Source organism: Aulonocara sp. 'chitande type north' Nkhata Bay, linkage group LG5, assembly GCF_057382095.1.
Source record: "Aulonocara sp. 'chitande type north' Nkhata Bay isolate Kocher_YH1m ecotype deep benthic linkage group LG5, A_spYH_male_GT1.1, whole genome shotgun sequence".
NCBI classification, from domain to species: domain Eukaryota; kingdom Metazoa; phylum Chordata; class Actinopteri; order Cichliformes; family Cichlidae; genus Aulonocara; species Aulonocara sp. 'chitande type north' Nkhata Bay.
The window spans coordinates 27,003,300-27,027,082 of record NC_141348.1 but is presented as its reverse complement, the minus strand read 5'-3'; the positions used below and the strand labels follow the sequence as shown (position 1 = coordinate 27,027,082).

The window sequence follows — 23,783 nt, the reverse complement described above, 5'->3', positions numbered from 1 at the left end:
CTTTTTATTATTATTTTTAACTCTTACATGCATACTTTGGATTTTTAGCAACATTTTGCAAGTTATTAATTTCAGATTTTCATATGAGTGCATCTATATGTCTGACCTGATGTGGCACGAGACCGAGCGAGGTGGGAGGTTCGTTCATTCTGTCATCGCTGCTGCTGGCCACTGCATAGCCTCTGAAGGAGAAGAAAAGGGACATAAGTTTATATTCCTACACACATGCTTGTGCAATTTTGGCAGTTTTTAAGAAATAAGTAATAAATGAATAAATAAATAAATAAGATGAAGAATTAAAACCAGCAAACCTGCTTAAACAACCTTCCACAGAAAATTATAATACACTGCATTCTGATGATTTTTTATTATACACAGCAAATCTAAATGTGCTGCTAAGAAACACTGACTTTGGTTTTCTATACTGAGAACTAATAGATCCTACTTCCTTGAATATTAAAAGGTTTTACATTTTTCATGTGATCTGAGAGCTCCTGCTCCCCAGTAAATGTAATCAGGGTTAAAAGGTTCTACTTTGTGTGGGTAACAATAAGTGAAATATCACATCTCGCGCTGAGCTGACAGTGGTTTTGCAAAGTCAGAAATCTCTGTCAAACTGCAGCAACATTAATCCTGAAGTGCCAATTTTCTAAAGCCAGTGGTTGCTATGGAGTAAGATTTCAAATGAGAGCTGGTGTAAGGGGCTTTTTTGGGATAAAGAGCTGGAAGAATTGGGGTTATACAGAAAGGCACAAACACAGCTACTAAGATAAAAACAAGGACACAGACAGTAGCTGAAGCAAGACACAGAGAGATCTTGGTGTAAAGCAAGGAGCTACATAAACACAGAAGTTCTGGAAAAAGCACATGGAAATTCACCTTCTCCTTTACTTTCTAAGCTTTTTATCCAGGACCGAAAGAACGGCTTTGTAACAGCTTATAACATCTCAAAAACATTCTGAGAGAAAATGGCTGTCTTATCAGGCCCAGCAAGCAGCCACTTTAGTATGATTTTCACCAAAAAGGGCACACACAATTCCATTTTCACAAAGACACACCCGTGCACATGACTACACACTTAATAGGCATGGACACATCCCCATTGGCGTTAAGAAAAAAATACACATTCTAAGAGACGGAAATATCGAGCTAGCACAGACTGCAAAGAGAACTTAAGGGCTGACTGAACCTCTGTGTTAGAGCTTTTGAAGCATGAAAATGAGAAAAAGCTCTTCGGGGGGGGGGGGGGGGGGGGAGGACTGTGCTACAACCAAATTACCAATGCTACCTGCAGCGCAGTGAGACCTCAGCTGCTGTGCTGCTCCATCAAAAAGGTAACATCTCCCTTAGCTTTAAGCCTGGAGTGAAGCACTGATGAGAGTACTTCAGACAGGTACTGGTAATCAGGGCCGTTCACTAAGGGAGGAGAGCGCTAGCCCTCTAGTATGGAAGCCCGTTTCCGCCACTAAAAAAAAAAAAAAAAGGATCCATAACTCAAAATTTCGAGTTATTATCTCGAAATTTCGACATATTAACTCAAAATTTTGAGAAAAGCAACTCGAAATTTCGAGTTAGCGCTGCCAATCAGTAATCTACGTGAATGACGTCATTTCCATGTTACCCGGAAGCTGAAGCCCTCAGCTACAAATGCTACAGCTAAGCTACCGGTATTACATCCAGTCGTGAATGCACAGATTGCTGAGTGTTTTCAGCCTGGCTTCACAAATGATGAAATCCCTGTGTTATTAGCTGAATCACATGGTGTTACTATCAGCAAACATACTTTAATTTGTTGGGATCCGTTTTTGAGTGCGCGGTCCTGCGCCATATGCTTCCGGGTAACAAGAAAGCGACCTCATTCACGTATATTTTTGATTGGCAGAGCTAACTCGAAATTTTGAGAAAAGTAACTCGAAATTTCGAGTTATATTTCTCGAAATTTCGAGATAATAACTCGAAATTTCGAGAAAATAACTCGAAATTTCGAGTTATGGATACTAGCTTTTTTTTTTTTTTTTAGTGGCGGAAACGGGCTTCCATACTCTAGTGTTTGCAAGGATGTTTTATTAAATCCAGATTGGAATGTGGACTGTGTGTGTAAAAGAAGAGGGCAGTATGACATAAAAACTTTTTTTCTACTATGATTCTGAGTATGATTTTTTTTCTAGCACCATGCTGAGAAGCATATATTGTATACCAGAAACACAAAAACCAGAGGTGTGACGCAAGAGTCAAGCAGACTGTGCTGAAAATAAACTCAAGTGTTCATTGGGAAATATCCACTGACACCGGTAAGAGACAAGAATACCTGCTGTCAACCTCTCACACTTTGCCCAACACTTCAACCTATGAATGCATGGCCAGACCATACATTTTAATACATAAAAGATGAAGGTTGCGTACAGGTCTAAAATGTCACAGCAAGGGTCAACCTTCAGTGTCAAAAAATAAAGCCAGTTTGACATTTAGCTAAAAACTCCAGATCGTCTAATGACTACGTGAGGCTGCTCCAAAAGTGACTCTTGTGTTAAAATATCGATCTAATGGCATTAAAAGCAGTCAAACCTTGATGCATAGCTCAGTATACACACGGTTTTTTCCCTTCTAACATATATAGTTTTTTCAAGTGTAAAATGTATCTAAGTGTAAACAGAATTTGTAAAATTTAACTAAAAATTTCACCACCAGGTGACAGTGTTTTACCAGAAAGTGTAAGTGTAGTTACCCTTATAGATGAAAGCAAGTAAATGCAGGTTTGGGGCTTTGACAGTGCAGCGCATTAGCGCTGATGCCTCACAGCAAGAAGGTTCTGGGTTCAAACTTCTTGGTTGGCTAAGGCTTTTCTATGGAGTTGGTATGTTCGCTCATGTTATGTTAAATGACGATGCTAGATTGGCTCCCAGTGTGGATGTGAGAGCAAAGAGTTTTCTGTTTTTCCATTAGTCTTAGACTGGGCTGGATATGATTGGGCTGTACCTTGCCTCTTACACTATGACTGCTGGGATAGGCTGGATCAAAGTGGTCTAAGATCCCCCAGCTAACAGTTTGTTACATAGCCATAGCCATGTCCTGCTGAGCTTAAATGAGCTGCTGTTTTATTTTTAAACAGACATACAGATGACAGAATTGTTAGCTCGTATGAAAATGAAATGTTTTAAAGTATTTTCTAAGTGCAGTTCAACAGAGCAAAGGATTTTTAACACAGTTTTTACAAACATACTAGTTTTATTTTGGATGCTGGCATTTACTTTGCACACAAATACAAAATTATTTTACAAAAACTACCCCTCCCCACCAATGCTAATACTGAGTTATATGTTGTTTTTGCTGGACAACAGCCTGCAGTTGTTTCTTGTAGGGAGCTGGTGAGGAGCTTTGTGGAGTGGTCTGGCAGAAATAACCTGCTTCTGAAGGTCAAGACAAAGAGATGGTGGTTGACCTTCGGAGGAAAGAAAATCTGTGACACGGCCCATTAACAACATGGGCAGCTACGGATACTTCTAAGTCCACCTGAATAGAACAGACTGAACTGGAAGATCAAAAGTGATGCTGCGTAGCAGAAGGTGACGAGCAGACTCCTCTTTCTGATGAAGTCCAGATACAGAACATGTTCGGCAAGATTTGGAGTTCTACCAGTTTGTGACAATTCCCCTATTTATTTTGCTGTTCTCTCCTGGGGGTCAGTGTCAGTGCCAGAGATGCCAACTGATTCGAAAGGCCAGAAGCATCATTGGCCAAAATTTGGAGGCGTCTGAGTCAATGAGGGACAGAAGGTCACTGAACAAACATGGACATCCCATCTCCCCTGCTCAACTCCACACCTGAGGAAGATTGCATTATAGATATTACCTGTGTTATATCTTCTTTATTAATGTATTATTAACATTAATGTGTATTAATGTTCTTACTCTTCCTTTAAAAAAAACTGATAAGTGCCCGCGTCACTTTTACTATAACTATGTTGTTTAGTTATTGTAGACTGAACCATTTTTATTCTTTTCATTCTTTCCTGCTGCCATAACACAATCATTTCCCATGTGGGATCAATAAAGTGTCTATGTATCTATATGCCTATCTACCTGTCTGTCAGTCTTGAGTCAATCCGCAGATTTTCAGGGGAATCCAAGTCAGGGCTTTGTGCAGGCCAGTCAGTACCATTGACATTGTTCTTCACCAGGTGGGATGTATGGTTGTTGTCTTATTGGAAGACAGCTATCCAGTTTTGACGCTGACTGCTTGAGGTTTTCTTTTAAAATCTTTTTTCTTCTTGACGAGATTCCCAGTTCCAGTCACACTCAAGGATCCTCAAAACATAATACTCCCACCACCAAGTTTCACTGTGGGTTGATGTTCTTACGCCTCTCCTTCTTTCTCCAAACATAAGCAGTGTCTCTGTAGCCAAATAGCTCTAGTTTTCAGTTTCTAGTTGTCTAGCTTTATGTGATTAAATGATGCACAATCTTCAGGTTGTTTCAAGTGTACTTGAGTCTGGCTTGAAGGTGTGTCCACGCAGAAATTGAGTTTTTCCTCAGTCTACAGCCTTGCAGTGCATTTCTGTGCAGGGTTTTAGCGACCTTCTTCTATGAATGAGTGAACTCTTTCACTTCCTACCTTTGCCAGGCTTGCTCTTGTACTGTGTCGCTCTCTTTGAATTTCTTGATTATACTTCTCATTCCAGCTTTCGACAATTATAAACCTTGTGATAACTTTGTATATCCATCTCCTGCTTTGAGAGCATCAACGATTCTTTTTCTCCAGTCTAAACTGATTTTCTTTTGTTTCTGGCCTGAAGCCTTCTCAAGTGAATAAATGGGAAAATATCCTTTAGTTTTAACTCAATTTTACATCCGTCGAGCTTTACAAAGTTAAAGGACATCAGGACTGGTTTGTGCTATTGCTCTACAAAAGGGTCATTTTTCAGGGGGGTAACAATACTGAGCCTGGTATGTTTTTGTTATAATAATTATGTTATTGTGTGAAAATTGAAGTATTTTATGATTTCTAAAGAAAACTAATATGTTTAGAAATGCTATCTTGAAGATCCCTGATTCTGTTAAATTAAAAAAAGCACATGGGCAAATTTGGACAACAACTTAAAATGTCATCAGGGAGCTAATGATTTTGTGTACATCTGTAATCAAGAATTAATGTAAAGCTACTGTTAGACTAGCATCTTTCTAGCCTGCTTTTTCTTTCACTTGCTCTCTTCAGTGGTTGCCACAGCAGATTAGATGGCTCCATCTCACCCTAACCTTTGCAAACTCTTCTGTCAAATGAAGCATTTTAGATGTTCACTCTCACTATATCCATAAGCGTTCTCTTCTTCTTTTCCTTTTGCCAGGCAGCCCAATCATCAACATCCTTTTACCCAATATATCCACTCCCCTCTCTGTCTGCACATGTTACTCTCAACCTTGCCTCTCTTACTTTATCTCCAAACCATCCAACTGTAGCTCTCTCTCTGTAATATACTCAGTCCTTATCCTGTCCACCCTGGTCTCTCCCAGTAAATATTTGAGTATTTTAAACTCTGTGACATCAGGCTCCACTTCCTTCTTAGCCTACAGTTACTGTTCATTACACATAACCACAGTCAAAAATAAGTAAATATATACATAAACAAATTAAACAATAATAAAGGACACATGTTGCAAAGGAGACGTGTCTGTTTAGCAGTCGATGAGAAGATGACTGTACTTCTAACAGCGATTTATTCCCTCAGTCAACATTTTTTTGTGGCTTCAACCATTAGTTTCGGGGTTGCTTCAATACAGTACAAGGCTCATTTCGTAAATAACAGTCCTATTAAGCATAAAATAGGTTGTACAGTTGGGGCATGGCTCGCTTTTACCTACTGGTCATCAATATGATCGCGCTCATGTTCACAGAATCCAGTAATCAAAACAGTAATCTACTTCTAAATAAACCCATGAGTGATGTCCCAGCGACTATTTGCATCAAAATCTACACAAGTATAACGGCCAGTAGTTACACCCTTAATACAACTTCAATTTCTTATTAGTAGCAAACATATATTTTGTCATACTTACCCTTCACTGTGCTGTAGAATGGAGACCATCATCTCAACAGCCAACGCTCCAGCAATCATGGCAAGACCTGGTCTGCTGACTGTGCACTGCTGATCCAGAGTCCGATCCCGGGTTGACTATTTTAGCAAAACAAAACACAGCAAAAATAGTAAGAAGATCAATATAGAGAATCATGTCCTGGAACTCCAAAAAGCCAAAGGTCAATCCAGTAAACCTGAGAGGACTTTCTCCACAATAAGTAGAGAAACGAGAGGTGAGAAACCTTGGCACTGGCTGAAGGACTTCTCCAGGGGAATTCTGACCAAGTTGCTGATCACAAACTGTTTATGACACACTGATGACTAGCGGATACTTCCAGTTGAGCAGGGTGTTAGTAATGCCATAGTATTTTCATAAATGGACCATTAGTGTCAGTGGCTGCAAACCTCTTGGCCAGTGTCAGTTGGAACAGGCTCCGGCTCACATGTAAAAGGGTAAGAGGGTATTGCTAATGGATGGATGAACGGATCATTAGTGTTTGTGCCAAACCTGCAAATATTCATTTTGGGGATATTACGCTGTGGACCACACATGCTTACCAGGGGAATGGCTACAAAATCTGACATGTAGCCCTTTAGAGTCAAAGGCATTTCATTTTTATTTTCTGGTCATGTTTTATTTTTGCAGCAGTACATTCTCACACTGAATATGTCCCATATGTTTAGACAATCTGTATCATTTTGCTTCAGGCCTGTCTCACTTAAACCTTTAAAACAATATGCAAAACTCTATATTTATTCATTCACTGAACTCAACCTTAGATCAACATTTAGAATATACTGATAGCAGGCTCTGCCTCAAGTTCAAATCTTAGTATTACTTTAATGTTTCACAGAGAGACCGACACATATGGCATTTACAGTAGAAGTCAGAGCTCATTGCAGCAAGTTTCCAACAAATGCCACAGCCTTTAATAGCCTATGAAGAATCTTCGTGCATTACTCCGAAAAGGTCAAGAGAAGGAGAAAATCCAAAATCCCCAAAACAAAGAACATCCAGAGACACAAGCAGAATGTGGGAATGTGGGTGTCGAGGCTACAAAGCTGCAAGTTCTGTTTTATTCTTTCTTGGGGGGGGATTTGCATATTGTTACTCTTACAGAAAAACAATTACAACCATCTTTCTCAAAAATATGAAAACCAAACAATAACTAAACCAAATGCTGCATTTAAAAGCAACAGATTTTTGATGACTACGAAGTGTGCAGGCAACCTTAAACACAACACTGATGTGATGCTCCTAACAGTTAAGCATAAAAACAGGAATCATGTGAGACTTTCACTCAGGAGATTCGAGTTCATATCTCATATGGGACCGTAATTTTTTAATAGCAATCATTTTCACTTCAGCTTCTGTTTGCTTGGGACCATTTCAAAACCTTGTTTGCTTGAAAATAACATCTGAAAAGAGATTTCGCTCATGCGACCATCACTAATTTTAACTCCTGTAAACAACACAGCCGACTTTGCAGCAGCGTCTACCTGGTTTTGAGTGCATTAGGTGAGCTACTTAGTTGAGTGTATACTTGTTATCTGTGTGGTTTCCTTACATCTCCTGGTGCCACAACATCATTGCAGAAGTAGCAGCCAAGCTTGTGCCCTGGGATGTTTGAAAACAGGGACGATCCCGGGACAGCGGGCGCAGCACCGGCCGGTGTGGAGGATGACGAGGAGGCAGAGGAGCAGGAAGGGGAGGAGTCCGGCTCGGTGGAAACGCTCTGAGTGTTGGGAGGTTTCTTCAGGCCGTGGCGCATCACGACAAATGTGTCGAATCCTAGAGCAGCATTCACCACTAGCTGTGAAAATAACAATTATGGTAAATCATGGTCATAAAAGCTTTTTTACAAAGCAACAGAAAAAAAAGAATCAAAATTGCTTTGGCTTGATTACTGATATTTTTGCCATTTGCCCTGAGTACATTTTCAACCAGTTAAATGTGGCTTCTCTTATGCAGACATCTACATTTTTGGAGCAGCACTTGAAACAAATTTTGATGCCAATTAGCAGTGAAGTCTGAAACAGCTCCATGGCACAAATGGCCAAATAACCTCTCAGTTGAGCCAGCCATCAGAAAAAAACCTCATCAACAGCCCACTTAACAGCACACAGCAACATAAGAGTTGCATTACTGTTCCCACTGGAAGCATTACAAGTTCCTGACACAATGTTCAATAAATCCAATTTTGCATGGCAAATTATAAAATAACATTAATATAAAATGGTAAAGAGAAAAGTTGGACTTGAGTTATCAAGCAATCTTAGTTTCCCGAAGGAGAAGTGAAAGGGCTTCCCAATTTCAGATTCAAGCTTAAAGGTAAATAAAAGAAAAACAAAGTTAAAAAGACATTAATGTCTCCTGCCAGAGTGCTGCACTGTGGCTTGAGGTCCAAAGTAACCTTTGAGCAAACAGATCTGTTTAAATCCATGGTATTGATTTCCTGTGCCACTATCAAAATACTCTCAACAAAGCTCATAAAGCCTGTTCTGTTTATGTACATCTGAGACTAGACTACAATGCGCCAGTAGAGACTAGATAAAGTAATAAAATCCTTTACAATTCATTGTGTAGATTACAAAAATATGGAACGCCAGGACTGCCATAATGAATTAATTAAATACACCATTAAATAATTAATTAAATGTGGCAATAATTAATTAAAATTGGAATTAATTAATTAAATAAATAGTTATGACACATGTAATTAATTAATTATTGACACATTTAATTAATTATTTATGTATTTCACATTTTAATTAATTATTGACACATTTAATTAATTAATTATTGACACATTTAATTAATTATTTATGTATTTCACATTTTAATTAATTATTGACACATTTAATTAATTAATTATTGACACATTTAATTAATTATTTATGTATTTCACATTTTAATTAATTATTGACACATTTCATTAATTATTGACACATTTAATTAATTATTTAATGATATATTTATTTATTTCATTTTGGCATCTCTCATCATGAAATAATTTTATCTGTCAGCCTCACCCATCAAACTCAGGGGGCGGGGTTAACGCTGATCGAGTCAAAACCATTGCTTTGGCCTGGTGGCCATTGTTTCTAGCACACAACAACCGGCATGTGGAAGTTAACAGAACTGAGCTTTGAAAAACCCTGTTTGTGTGTTACCAAATACCGTTTTAATATTTTTTTAGCCGAGAATGTAGTGGTTTAATCTTCATGTGTCTGGTCGGTTTGTCAAGATACAGCCTCTTTGCAAAAGTGTTTCGATGATTTCGGAGACGTCTGCCCAGTCTCACGGCAAAGCGTGGGATAGACCCGCTCGCCTCGCAAGCAATCCCACCGACAAAGCGCAGGCCCCGGTACACAGCTGTAGTAACCCCCGCTGACTTCTTTTACTGAGGTTATATTTATCGATGTTTTATTTCCTGATGTTCTTATGTGTCCTACATGTTTCAGTCGCCAATTCTGAATTATAACTAACATTAAAAACATGTTTAAGGAGGAGAGAGAGCAAATAAATCTGTTTAACATCTGATCTTTGGGTTTTTGTTCAGTAATCAGCGTGACCTGTGTATAAACACATAAAAGAGATAACGTTGGTGTTTCCGTCATGTAGTAACTGCTGGCTTTAACTGTACAAAGGTTGTTCGACACTATGAAACACATACAGACTTCATGATGTTCGGCTAATATTTTTATTGTGAATATTAATCATGCTGACCTCGCTCTGTACACCACGCAGCGAGGTCAGCATATCCACGATATCCTCAGCTCCATGAGTTAACACAAAGTTTCCCAGCTGACTATCTAACTGCCAACTATTCCAGAGACGTGAAAATATACAGCATAAAGAAAAGTGTAAGAGACTCAGCAGCAGATTAGAATAACAGTTATACATTTAATAAATCACCAAATGAATCCAAGAAACGAGCAAACCTGTTCCGACAATTTGAATTTGTATTCCCTCAGCTGCAGACTCGCTGCTGTTTAAATGTTTGAAAAGGAAGATTAGATATAAAAAACGTCAAACATAGACTCAGTCTGCCTTCACATTTGATATGAGGCCAGCACGTATAGTGGCCTCAGCAGGCTATTACTGAAATACACGTGCTATATCATAAACTATGATATAAACAGGGAGGTCCTATTAACATGTTTAGTTTTAAAGGACACCTTCCTGCCTTTAGTCTCATTCATGAGCAGTATTAGTTTTCTTCTAACATCCAGAAGTCTGCACGATGTGTTTCATAGTTTGTAACAAGCCTTTGACAGGTAAACATAACATGACCGAAAAAGCAAAAAAAAAAGAAAAAAAAAAAGAGAGAGAGTGTTGACATAAGAAGAGAAAATTCTCTCAATTATGGAGACAGACAAATGGTTCATTTATGTTTGATGTGTGTTTATTCCTCCCTAAATATCGTCGGTGAAGTTCGCCATGCATGTCAGATTTTCCTGCGCATTTTTATACCTCTGCCAACAGAGAGAGAAAAAAAAATCACATTCTAACAGACAGCTGGTGCTTAGAATACAGTTGAATAACTATTAAAAAACAGATGATATTTAGATGATAGTTCAGTCTAACACATGTGCCAGTGAACCATTAAACGTCTGTGAAACTATGCAGTTATGAAACGTAACTTTAACCTCAGCCAAACCGATTTGCTCAGTTGTAAATAAAACAGCGAAGTAAACGTGACCCGACAGACAGAACCTGAGTGAATGAAGTCCAGCGTTTAACCACTGAGAGCTAAAACTCAGCTGAGGTTTGAAAGCTGTGTGCCGGTGATTGGACATCAGCCGCTGATAAAGCTGGCTCGCCTATAAAGTGCTCTGTAAGGAAACGAGCTCCAGCAGCTCTGCGCTCGGGGAAAACACTATATTTACTTATCTTGTGCAGAAAAATGCGCTGACATTGCGTTATATCGAGCACCGGCTGCCCAGTTAAACTGTGACTATCACCAGGTAACTAGGGTGTTTCTTGAATTAGCAGCAGGTGTTAAACAGCTGACAGATGAGGAGGAGGATGCATGCAGGTAAACTGAGGGTCTGTTGAGCTGATCGCTGGTTTCGTGAGAAAAATGTCAGCTCGTTCTTTATGTTACAGAAGCACAGAGACACAAGACCAGGCGGAAAGAGACGATCGTTCGGTGAAAATGAGAATCTGCGAATGCAACATGTGGAACACGGAGAGTGGAATATGTAAACAAACCGGTTAACGTAACCCCCTCGGTGCGCTCTGCATGCTAACTGTTAGCAGAGCTAGTGAAATCTCTGAAAACATCTGAGCACTTTTGCAAACATGTTCTATGTTGACAACCTGACCAGACATACGTCGCGACATTCGCGGCTAAAACACTGTTAAAAGTGTAGCTGGTGACAGAAAAACGGGGTATTTTAAAACTACACCACCACCATTGCTGCTTGTGATTTGATCTGCATTCTGGGATAACTGGCTGCCCCAAGTCTACACAAGCAATCGATTTTCTAGGATCGACCTGTTTTGACTTACTTTGCACGGCAACCAATCAAATGTTAGAGAAGCTGCATGGGCAGCGTTAACCCCGCCCCCTGAGTTTGATGGGTGAGGCTGACAGATAAAATTATTTCATGACGAGAGCCAGGCGTCAGGACTGCCAAAATGAAATAAATAAATATATCATTAAATAATTAATTAAATGTGTCAATAATTAATGAAATGTGTCAATAATTAATTAAAATGTGAAATACATAAATAATTAATTAAATGTGTCAATAATTAATTAATTACATGTGTCATAACTATTTATTTAATTAATTAATTCCAATTTTAATTAATTATTGCCACATTTAATTAATTATTTAATGGTGTATTTAATTAATTCATTATGGCAGTCCTGGCGTTCCATACAAAAAGTCCCTAATAGCAAAGAATAAAACAATTAAAAAGGTGGAGTATAACATGCACTTTTAATCTGCAGTATAAAACAATGAACTATTAAAAACTTTGTTTCTAATTACTTTTCTAGTCATTTAGGTAAAAAGGTTGAATATTTACGTCTATTTTGGTCTTTTTGGTGTTTTATGTTTGACTTTTATTCACAGACTAGTTTGTCTAGTTGCTACACGACGCTGCTCAGTGGATTGATTTAGAGCTTTTTTGCTGAAAACAGCTGTCTCCTCTAAGCGAGTTCATGAGAGCGGCGACAGGGCGAATGTGCAGAACCAAATAATGAGCTGAAAGTAGCTCCGCTAAACTGCAGAGTTTAATAATAATCATGAGTGCACACTTCGTTGCAGGTGTCCACTTTCACATTGCATGTCATCATTTCATTCATTGTTTTTATGTAAAATACTATAAGTGGAGCTATAATCGAACCCCACCCCCGCACACACACACACCCTACCGCACTGCTTTGTGACCGTTCATTCTACATATTGTACCGTTCCTTCCTACCTTCCTCTTGCTGGCAGCGATAACCGTAGGCAGCCAGCGGCTCTCTCTTGTATCCATTAGTAAAAACACCACATCGTGCTCTTCAATTAGCTTTTCCAGCTGCTCGACATCTCTCTGGGCCTGAGACAGAGTGGCCTGAGAGAAATTCACAGGGTGGCCAGGCATGGGGATGCTCATATTGTAACCTTCTGCATTCTGCAATAGAAAGAAATAGAGGTAAGGAACGGCTTACAAATTGAGCAGACATGTGTGGTAACTAGCACGATATGTACAATATGTACAAGTCTTTTGTTTGCACAATCAGCTCTCTTTGACATTATTAAAATGTATTTGATTCATATGCATACATTATTTATGGGGAAACCAACTTTTAATACTCTCAGGAGGTATTCTTTTTCCAGTACATCTGGCTCAAATCTCTATAGTATAAAATATGTAAGGACATAAAAGAATAGTGCCATTCCAAAAGCACCTTAGACATAAAAAGAAGTCAGGTTACAGAAATCTTCTGAGACATGAAAATATGGATTTCCTCAGTCACAGATTGAAAATCTGCTGTCTGGTAACTGACAGACTGGGGAGATCAGAAAAAAAAGGTCCTGTATAACTCAGCAGTATGAAAATAAAACATAAAAGATCATCTTAAAGTCAACAAAATATCCTTAAAAAAGGCAATGTTCAGTCTTTTGTTGTCCACTGCCAAAATTCTCGTGCCATGTTTATCTTCAGGGAGCGTATACTCGACAACAAGGCAAACGGAAATGTCAAGAGTCATTTCATAGTCAAGAGAAGGACAGAAAGGGCAAAGCAGAAGTGCGAGATTTGAACAAGAAAAAATAAAAATGCCACTTTTACTCAATCAGTGGGTCTTCTGCCTTCACTCCTCACATTGTAAGTGTGGGAGCTTGTCAACCAAGTCTTGAATTTATATTTCACTGACGTAAGTGTTGCTAAGCTGCAGAGGTGGTAATCATATTCCAATTTCCTCTATAAACATCCTTAACCTACAGCCAAGAAAGACATACATCTTTTTGAGTGTGAGAAAAAAAAACTTTCTGGAAAAATAAAACAATCCAAACAAGCCGCTGTTGATGATCCAGTTTTGATGAGAACAAATTTTAAGCGAGAAAAAGAAGCTCCTGGAAATGTCAGGTGACTTGTGTCAGGTGTTCGCCCACATACAAAATAAGAAATCTGCCTGACATTTTCAACATTGTGACCTTGTTTGAACCATATTCCCCCAGTTCAATTAAAGTACTTCTGCACTTTCAGCTCACCCTCTTCATATTTGTCTTTCCATCTTTCACAGTTGCACCTGACACCCATACGTTTGCAGAAAAACAAGCAGGGAGGAAAGCCAAGCAGGCACACGCTCACACTGTTACAAATAGGAGCAGGTGTGGATGCAGCTAGTTTGATGGTGAAAACACAAAGTGTCACGACACGTCATGACCACACGGGGCCACGTGTCCGTTTTTTCACTTTCTATTTCATTCCCAGAACATTCAGAGAGAAACTGAAAATAAGGGTGGGCCAGGGTGGCGAGAGACCTGGATGTCAAGTTGATGACATGACAGGTGTGTGTGTGTGTGTGTGTTCAACTTAAAAGGACATCACGTTTCTTTTAATGTGTGACACCATTTTCCCGTCCTAGTGTATCTCGTTTCACCGACACGTTATTACAGAGATGATTGCAAGCTCTGAAAAATCAATACTTTAACAATGAGGCTTGAATCTTACACAGTTTAAGGTAAATTACATCAGACGTTTAAACACTGAGGGAGTCGCTGTGTGAGATGTGACTGATAAAGGCACAGGCACGCTAGGGACACACAAGTTTTGAGACTCCTACACATGGTCAGTTTAGTTAAAACTTACAAGCTGACAAGAAGCAGAAGGTGTAAAAGCATTTTACACGCTGCTTTTCTTAGTCAGTCTTCTTCAGATGCTTTAAAAATGATTTAGAGGCTCCAGAAGTGGATTTCGCTCCAGATTTAAAAGTGAAGATAACGTGTTTGGTTTGTGAGCATTAGATGTGCTGTGAGGCTAATTTTATTATCTGTGCAAAGCAACCTGTCTGGATGCTTTTTCTAAGCTATGCCAAAAATCTCCTGGCAGTAGCTTTGTATTTGCTGTCCATTAGATTGCTATTGATCCAGCTTTGAAGTGTCATGTTTTCAGAAGGAGAAATCATTTTTGGCTTAAATGTTTATAGCTAATGTGAAAACAGTATGATTGGTCATGGAAACACACACACACACACACACACACACAATAAATGGGTTCTGAGTCAATGAAGCTGTCAGATACCGAGATGATTAAATCTGCCACCAACATATAAAAGGGAAAACTGCCCAATCATTTTTTTAAGCTTCATGATCTTCTGACCCCAACATTGCATAATATTCCAGGACAGACAAGTGAATCACCTCATTTTGAAATGCATACTGCACATGTGACTCACGTTATAAATATGCAGCCAGTCTTTGCACTTTCTAGTCGCTTAATAGGCTGCCCCCTTTCAAACCAATCCACAGCCCTTCTTGAGTGTTTGTTAGGCTGCTTTTTCTTTCTCATTTGCTGAAATATATACCCCCCCCCCAAAAAAAAAAGAAAACAAAAACCCCACCCACAGAGAACCCACTCATTAATTTGGAAAGTATTGAAACCACCAGCATTAATATGCATAAAAACCAACTCTTATTATTCTCCATGGTGTGTACTTCACATCTAAGTTACAAGAACTCAAACAGGAATACAATTAAAAACCTAAAAATAGTAAAATGGCAATTGCATTCAGTGCAGTTGTACAGTGATTACAAATTCATCTTTTTCAATGTTATTTTAAGATAATTAACCTCCATTTATCACATGAACACTGGCCTCAGCAGCACTTTGTGAGCATCATCAGTGACAGTAACTAGTAGGCACTGTGCCTTGTGTGCATTTCAAATGAGTGCTTGGTGCGATTCCAATATAACGCTGAAATATGCAGAACAGAATCACGGGATTTCTGAAGAAATGAATAACAGGGATTATGACAGACTGTAATCATTGGCTTCCAAGAAGCAGGGCATGCTTTAACTCTAAAATATGAGCAGAAATACAGGCGTCATATTACACAGTTAAGCATTGTTATTCGACGTACCACACCGGGAAAGATTTTGGTAAGTCGGTCAACAGCTGCCATGGCTTTGGACTTTCCACCTCCAAGACAGTCCTCAAACTCATAAAGCGGCTGCCGCACTGGATTGGAGTATGAGATCTTTGCGTTGTCTACAAATGTAATGTGTCGCACTCCCCATCCCTGGAGAAAAATGGAAAAACCATAATCGACCATTTACTGACATGAACACTGACCTAAATGGCGCTTTGTAAACAGTTTCAGTGACAATGAGTGGGAGATGGTGTGCCTTGTGTGCATTTAAAATGAATACTTAGTGCAATTATAATCTAACTCTGAAATAATGGGTGCATTAGTGTGCAGGTTAAACAACTGTATAATTTTAGTTCTATTCTACATTACACCAGGTTCAGTGTGAAAGACAATCAAATAACTGGTGAAAAAAAGCAAGCACCAAGGATGATGATTGTACCTGCAGATCAGAGCTGTTGTTTTTCACACTGAAAAAAATATTAAAAGCTGAGTAAGCCTTTTTAAAAAAGTTTTTTAAGTCACTGATATGGATGGAAAGGATTTTTAAAAATGAAAGAAAATCTATTTTGTCCAGTTGATAATTGGACAAGATTATATCATCACAAATAATGTGACATGTCTATGCTTCTGTTCTGTGAGTGCAAATTAATTAAAACGCTAAAGTTGTTTCAGAATTTCAAGTGGTTAGCAAAAGCAATTCAAGATACTGTAAACTTTATGGCACACATCATGTTCAGACACCAAAAGTGAAACAAGTGGTGAACAGTGTGTCAGCTGATCAGTTTAAGAGAAGGTTTATTTATAGAGAGGTGCTGCCTACATCCCCAGAATGAAAAATAATTAACATCGAGCATCTTCTAATCTTTGTAAAACCTGGTGAACACATGCCACGTGGTTGGAGTGCAGTGGCGTAGGTTCAACTACAACCCCTGCTTTCCCCTCCTCTCTCTCCCCAATTTCCTGTCTATCTTAACTGCTCAACTATCAAATAAAGACATATAAAAAGAATGTAAAAAATTGAGGTGTGTGACAGTGAAACAGTGAACCTGACAATTGTTGCAAAGCTTATGAGCTTCTGTTAAAGGAACCTTTGATGAAATCCTGACTTCAAGCATGTTCCTGTGAAAGTCAGTGGTTCCAAAAACACTCTGAACAAACAAGCATCATGTATGTGTATGTATACTGTTAACAGTGGAAACAGTAATGCTAGCATATTAGTTAGAAGAATAGTAGTCCTTTTTTTCTCTTTTGTATAAATGTAATCTGAGACACACAGTAATATGATAATAATGTTAAATCTACACTTTTTAGGATAACTGTCTTGATAATGGCACGGGGCTACTGCTTATTATTGTTGTATTAGCAGTATTTGTATGGATTGTCCTGTAAGTTGCAGTAACCTTTATACAGGTTTCGTAACCTGACTTGCGGCTACACCTTAACATAGCATGAAAAAAATAAATACTACCCATCATCAAAACATAACATTTCTCATCTTTACTAACATCAGTGTTTAAAAAATCTTCTGTAACAGTTTCTGGTTAAGTCATAGACCCTAATGAATTAAGAGCCATAACACTTTCCAAGGAGCACTTATCCAAATTCTAGCATACCTTCATCACCCTGTCTACCCACTGATTTGATTTTCTATCCTTACCATGAGTGTCCGGGCCACATTGCACCCAAGTGTCCCAGCACCTAGAAGGAGACACTTTGTGTTGATCACTTTGTCCAAGTCCAGGGAAGGAACCAGCCTCCATCTCATGAGTTTCAGGTTCAGGTCTACTGAAGACTCTGCAAGCCTATAAAAAATTAAGTAAGACAGGTGAAGACATACACGCACTAGCCACTTCACCAACTGTTTGTTATCGCAAATATCTAATCAGCAATCACTGGACATCAACTCAATGCATTTAGGCATGTAGACGTGGTCGAGACAACCTGCTGAAGTTCAAATACGTGTATTATTTATTTCACCGTTTGGGGTCCATGCATTCACTGAGGTTGACCATCCTGGGTCCCATGGCTCCTTTTGGATTTTTCTCCCAGCCGACACTCTTGGGACAAGCTATCAAAAAAGAAAAAAAAAAAAACCAACAACAAAAAACACACTTGCAATGTAAAATAAGCAAAAATCATAAATGCATACATACATACAGAAACACTTTCAGGCTAGAACAACTTTAATGAAACTTCTAATACACCAAAACCTTTATTTAATTGAGATGTGTGGATGTTAATTCACAAACATACAGTCTACTCCCTCTCTATTTTCAGAATTTAGAAGATGGATTAGCTGAACCCGGTGTAAAGTTGGGCCAAGGTTGATTGGTTAATCCTTTTCAAAACAATATCAAATCATCAGAGTAGATGAATCATTTTTTGCTGCATGAATATATCCTCAGCAAATTAATTAAAAGACATTATGAACCACAGAGGTAGATTGAGGAAAACAAAGATTCCTTGTCTGAACTCAACAAAAACCTTTGCAGATCAAAGAGCTACCCGCTTTCCCATCCTGCTATTACCATTTAAATTACTTTCTTCCCTTATTCAGCAGATAAAGGAATAATGGAAACGCTTTGTGAGATTAGTGTGTCCTGAAAAAGAAACAGTGAGTCTCGGTGGAAAGTGAACTAAGAATGCGTGTTCAATTTACTATTAATATCCACAAGTGTATGTATCTGAATGCATGCACACATTCACATGAATACAAATACAAATGCACCGATATAAAAATGCACAGCAGCACAATGCAAACTGCACCAATGCACCCATACATAAAAAGAGAAACACAGAAAGAAATAGAGATTACCAGAGTTGCTGGGAAGCTCAGGTAGTTTGACATGGAAGATGACGCTCTGTTGAATGGAGCGGCTTCCCTGCAGAGTTCTGTCCCTAAAACACAGCACCTCCACTGTGTCCAGCTTAGACTTAGACCCCCTGTAGTGCACACATACACACACAAGATGCTACATGAAATGTTGAAAATATATACACACACATATACACACACACACACACATATATATATATATTTTCTTTCTTTTTTTTTTTTTCTTTTTTTTTTTTTTTACATGTAGATATCTCACATCCATCATTGTGAAATACACGTTAATGTGCCTGTTGCTCCAAAATAAAACTCTGACACCTTATACAGCCGTACTAAAACACTTCCTCTAATATGGTCCTGAAAAACTGAGTCACGTTACACAATCAAGCTCTGATAAAAGAACTGAATAGGCAAGACATCACAGCCATCGATGCCAGTATCAACAGTTTATGTTTAACAGAGAGAAAAAATGTAGTCAAGCACAGGATCGATGAGGTTTGTTTAAGATAAAAACCTGCAGAGCATGCATGAGTTGATATCACAGAAGACTATTGCTAAACAAGCCTCTGTGGGAGTTCCTTTTTTGTACAATAGAAGAAAAAAAATTTAAATGCCAGAAAAAAAGAGGGAAAACTAAGCTCTGTGACAAAACACTCCTCAATATAGACCTGAAATAAGAGTGTGCAACGCTTCTTAACTGATATAAAAGCCACAATTAGAAACATACAGAGATAATTTCAACGACAGTCTCAGAACATAACAAAACATTATGATCAGTTGTGTGAGATGGGTTGCTTCCTCTTGCTCAAAGTCATCAGGTATGGGGTTATGTTATTTCATTTTGATATCTACTCCTACATCTGAATATTTACATTTTTACTCAAAAACTATTTAGTTTCATTTCTCAGCTCAACTCCTTTATTTACCATCTGAAAATAAAAGTACCGAAAAGCTTTCAGATGATTTGCAGTTTTCACCTGCATCGTTTATACAATATTTTAAAAAAAATAAACAAAACAACCTTTTCTTTTTTTTTAACTTAAGCTGGTTAAAATATATCATTGCCCGTGGGATATGAATCCTTTTATTTTTTAAATTTTCTGATTGTTGAATCAACCACTTCTGAATAAAGCAAATAAAAATCACAATCGAATATTTAAAGATGATAAAGCACAACCACCTGCTTTGGAGACACTGAGCATAAGCACAAAGTGTTCAAAACAAGCAAAAATCACAGCCTACAACACTTAAAGAGGCTGATTGGATGAAAACACACAATATCCTGCTTTAAAAATGCACTCCTGATGATATGTGACATATACTCATGAAGGAGCCTAATTTAACCACAAAAGAAATGGCCCCTTGATGTAGGAGGACGTCCAAGTGTGTTGTTTACAGATAACTATTTTCGAAAACATAAAAAAACGTGTCCTTCATAAATGAATAAATATGTACATTCACTGCCCACTTCATCAGCAACACCTCTTCAACTGCATTTTAACACAAACATTTAATCAGCCAACCACATGGCAGAAACTCAGTTCGTTTATGCATGTAGACGTGGTTAAGATGACTTGGTAAAGTTTATACTGAGCATCAAAACGGGGAAAATAAGGCGTAGTTGTTGGTCGCAGACAGGCTGGTCTGAGTATTTCAGAAACTGATGATCGACTGGGATTTCTCCATACAACTATCACTAGGGTTTACAGAAAATGGTCAAAAAAAGAGAAAATATCCAGTGAGCAGGGGCTCTCTAACCAGAGGAGATTGGCCAAACTGCTTTTAGCTGATAGAAAGGCAAAACTAACTCAAATAACTATTTGCAGGTAGAGCAGCGTGATATCACACCACAACTGTAGAAAGACAAGAGAAAATGCGACAAGATGTTGCCAGGTCTGACGTGTCTCGATTTCTTCTATATTTCTTCAACAAAACACACGGACTTGGAAGAATTGGTTGGATTTGTACAAAATGAAAAGGCCAGTAATGGACAGATGCAATGATACTGATGGTTACACCCTCGTACAATAAAGAGGATGTCCTTTGTATCACAAGACATGATAAGACGGCTGATCAATTTGTTTCACTAACTCATCTAAACGTTAGGGTATAGGAGCTATGGCACTTTGTCTTAAAATAACAGCTGTAATCTTCACATTTCAACTTTTTTTCCTCAAAAGAGTATTTGAAGTTTTTTCTTGAAATAGAATTTCATCTTTGATCTTGATATTTTGACTTTTACCAAATGATTAATAAGAATTTTCTTAATGTGGCCTTGTAACAATGTAACAATACATTCCTTTTACGTGACATACATGAAAGTAACAACCGTTATCGATCTATCCTGCTGTAGAAACCCTCCATCAACTTTGGAATATCCCAAGAGAGCCTGCTAACGCTTTTCAAACCAAAAAGAATAAGAAATATACATATTCCGTTAAAAGTGTTTAATAACAGCACCTTTAATAGATCAAATCTAGTTAAAAATATCTGTCAATATTCTGCAAAGACACCTCATACTGTGTATAAAACAACACCGCCTGTGGTTAGAACAAACAGTAGCTGCTGTGTGTCACAGATAGGTATGGCATGAGTTAACAAACCAGCTATGGTCTTTTACCCAGACCACGCAACTACTCCCTGCCACAATAAAAAATAAATGAATAAATAAAATGTAAAAAAATATATAAATACAACTGAGAAAAAGAAATATGATTCACATAAAGGCAATAAATCCACACAAAGTAGTTCAAACATGAGCGGCAATGTTTCCTGATGGAATTTGGAGATAATTTTGAAAATCTTTTAGGTGGAAAAAAATAATAAATCAGCAAGCAGTGACATCATTATTCATCCTCTTCAAGCAAGGCAGATTAGATCAATATAAACTGTTTGGACAACCTGATTTACATTTTAAGATTAAAGCTTAGCAAGAGCTTAAATGGAAGAAATAAACCTTGTTTATCTGGAAAATTGATATCCTTATAGACAAATGGGACTAGCTTAAAAGCAACAGTCGTGTTTCTGTAAGCAAGTGCTGTCATCTAGGAGCACATGTAATTGATCAAATTAATCACATCCCCACTAAACTCTTGCAACACCACTGAGACGAAGCAGCAGCTTGATATTTCTTTTTCAGTCCGAGTGGAACAGAATAACTTTAGTAGAGTTTCAATTGCTTTTGTCCTGATGCAAACATTTTTAAACTGATACATTTCTCTTTTTGAAATTGATAATTTTCTTAAATTACAAAGGTTTGCTTTCCTAACACTGCAGCAGGGTTGGGAAATCAGTCAGGAAGAGGAGCCTTTCATTTATGTGCAACTCATAGTGAAATTCAGCAGGTTTTTCCAAATTACTTAATGACCGACAGCACACATCATTGAGACAACTTCCTCAAAACACAGTCACACATGCACACACACACAGAGAGTTTACCATTGGTTAGCTACAAGCATCAGTAGATTCCTCAGAGGCCAGCCCGGATGTTGGGAAAGAGTACACGGATCATAGACACCCACAGTAACCTAGAGAAAACAAACAAGGTATGTTTACATTAGCAAGGCGTGAATGCGTATATGTGTTATTGTGTGAGTGTGTAACAGTAGACAACATTAGTAAAATGTGATGAGCCAATAAAACTACAGTAGAAATCCAGTTTGAAGCCACAACAAAATAAATTTTAAACCTTATTAAAAAAACGAGTCTGTTTGAATCTTTTTTTTTTATTACAGAATGAACAACAATAGGTTTGGAAACTTTTGGTGTATACTTTAAATCATACTATTATGATATTGATCTAAGTGCAAAAAAAGTAGCAGACACACAGAATAATAAAATATAAGATTAAATTCCTGTTTCTAATAATATAAATATAAAAATCTTCTTGAAACCTTCTTAGTATCACTGAAAAATGTCTCCCAGTCCCCCAGCACGGCCATCTGAACTGACTCATCTGTGTATTTTATTAGGAAGTAAGGAACTGCAGTGGCTCCTGTTTTGATGCACAGGCCATCATAAGCATCCTGCAGGGCTGCAATCTAAGACAGAAATTAGAAGTTAGAAAAATCCGGCAATTCAAACATATCACAAGTGCTGAAGTCAGTGCAGCAATTCTCAACCAAGTGACCTCAAAGGGATGAAAACCGAATTATTCAGTAAAATTCTTTTGGTTTATATAGATGAAGCAGTGGAAGACACTAATAGCACTTTGTATTCATCATATAAAACAGCTAATAGTAATTGTAGAGTTTTAACTTTTTCAGAAAAGGTCATTTAAGGATAACTTCAAAGTGTAATATCTAAAATTATATGGTGATCTTTAAAAATCCAACCTGCTTTGCAGAGAAAACCTGATCTAGGACGGAGGGCGGTCGAACAAGCATTATCGCCTCTTTGAAACAGAGAGCAGGAAAGCAGAACCAGTAGTAGAAATTGTACTTCTTCAAATCCTGTTTAAAAAGAGTAGCCAGAACAAGAGAGAAACATGAAAGGAAACTGGTTACATGAAGTTGTTAAAGTGTAGAAAAAAACAAAAGCAAAAAAGAACAAGCAAACATATATGATCATATTTTTACGCACTGCAAAGGTAAGGAGAATAAATCTACAAAGGATGGACGGGTCCTTCAGTGCAGCTCCAGACTGTATAGCATCCCAAATCTACCCAACAAAGAGAGATAATACAAAAGAAAAAATAATCAATAATTTAATCAGGTAATGTTCTGTTGGGAAATATGACCATTCTAATGCCTACTTTATAGATAATCCACTTTCAACATGTTTTTGATGTCAGAACAAATTGCCACTGGATGTCTCTTACCTCCTTGGCTTCTTTCTCCAACAGAGCCTTCTTATCAGTAGTCTTAAAGGCATCAAGAGTGTTGGTGTTGTACAGCGTTCCCAAAGCTGGGCAGCAACGAGCGGGAGTTGAACCATCACTAACAGCAAAAAACCAACACATTTTTCATTAAACTGTATGTTCACAGTGTAAACATACTGACCACCAGAAACCAGTGGGCTATATAAAAGTTTATTTTTCCCTATATAGAAGTACATACACAAAACATCTCTGTGACAACTGCACAATCGGATGAAGGCCACGTCATTTTTTTTTCTTTAGACACACAGGCTTTTTGTAACTGTTCAGAGCCGATTTAAAAATACTGGCAGCTTTCGGTGCTTCCCCTCTGCCTCACTGTAGCTGCACCTATGGAATAAGTCGAAACATCCTGGGTAACTTCCTTGTTGAGTTATCACATTCACAAGATTTTCAGAAAACTTC

General features: G+C 38.0%; 1 protein-coding gene across 2 annotated transcripts in view; it reads right to left on the bottom strand.

The window, feature by feature from the left end:
* The window catches only part of atg7 (ATG7 autophagy related 7 homolog (S. cerevisiae)), a 62,618-nt gene that overhangs the window by 35,200 nt on the left and 3,635 nt on the right, over positions 1-23,783 (bottom strand). For both annotated transcript variants that reach the window (XM_086292631.1, XM_086292630.1), the window contains 13 exons: positions 23,322-23,439; positions 23,084-23,161; positions 22,837-22,953; positions 22,396-22,542; positions 21,941-22,029; positions 18,485-18,612; positions 17,647-17,737; positions 17,327-17,471; positions 15,661-15,819; positions 12,513-12,707; positions 7,639-7,884; positions 6,051-6,166; positions 107-182 (listed from right to left, as the gene is read on the bottom strand). In XM_086292631.1, coding sequence (XP_086148757.1) covers positions 107-182; positions 6,051-6,166; positions 7,639-7,884; positions 12,513-12,707; positions 15,661-15,819; positions 17,327-17,471; positions 17,647-17,737; positions 18,485-18,612; positions 21,941-22,029; positions 22,396-22,542; positions 22,837-22,953; positions 23,084-23,161; positions 23,322-23,439 — 1,705 coding nt within the window. The remainder of the gene's footprint in view (positions 1-106; positions 183-6,050; positions 6,167-7,638; positions 7,885-12,512; positions 12,708-15,660; positions 15,820-17,326; positions 17,472-17,646; positions 17,738-18,484; positions 18,613-21,940; positions 22,030-22,395; positions 22,543-22,836; positions 22,954-23,083; positions 23,162-23,321; positions 23,440-23,783) is intronic.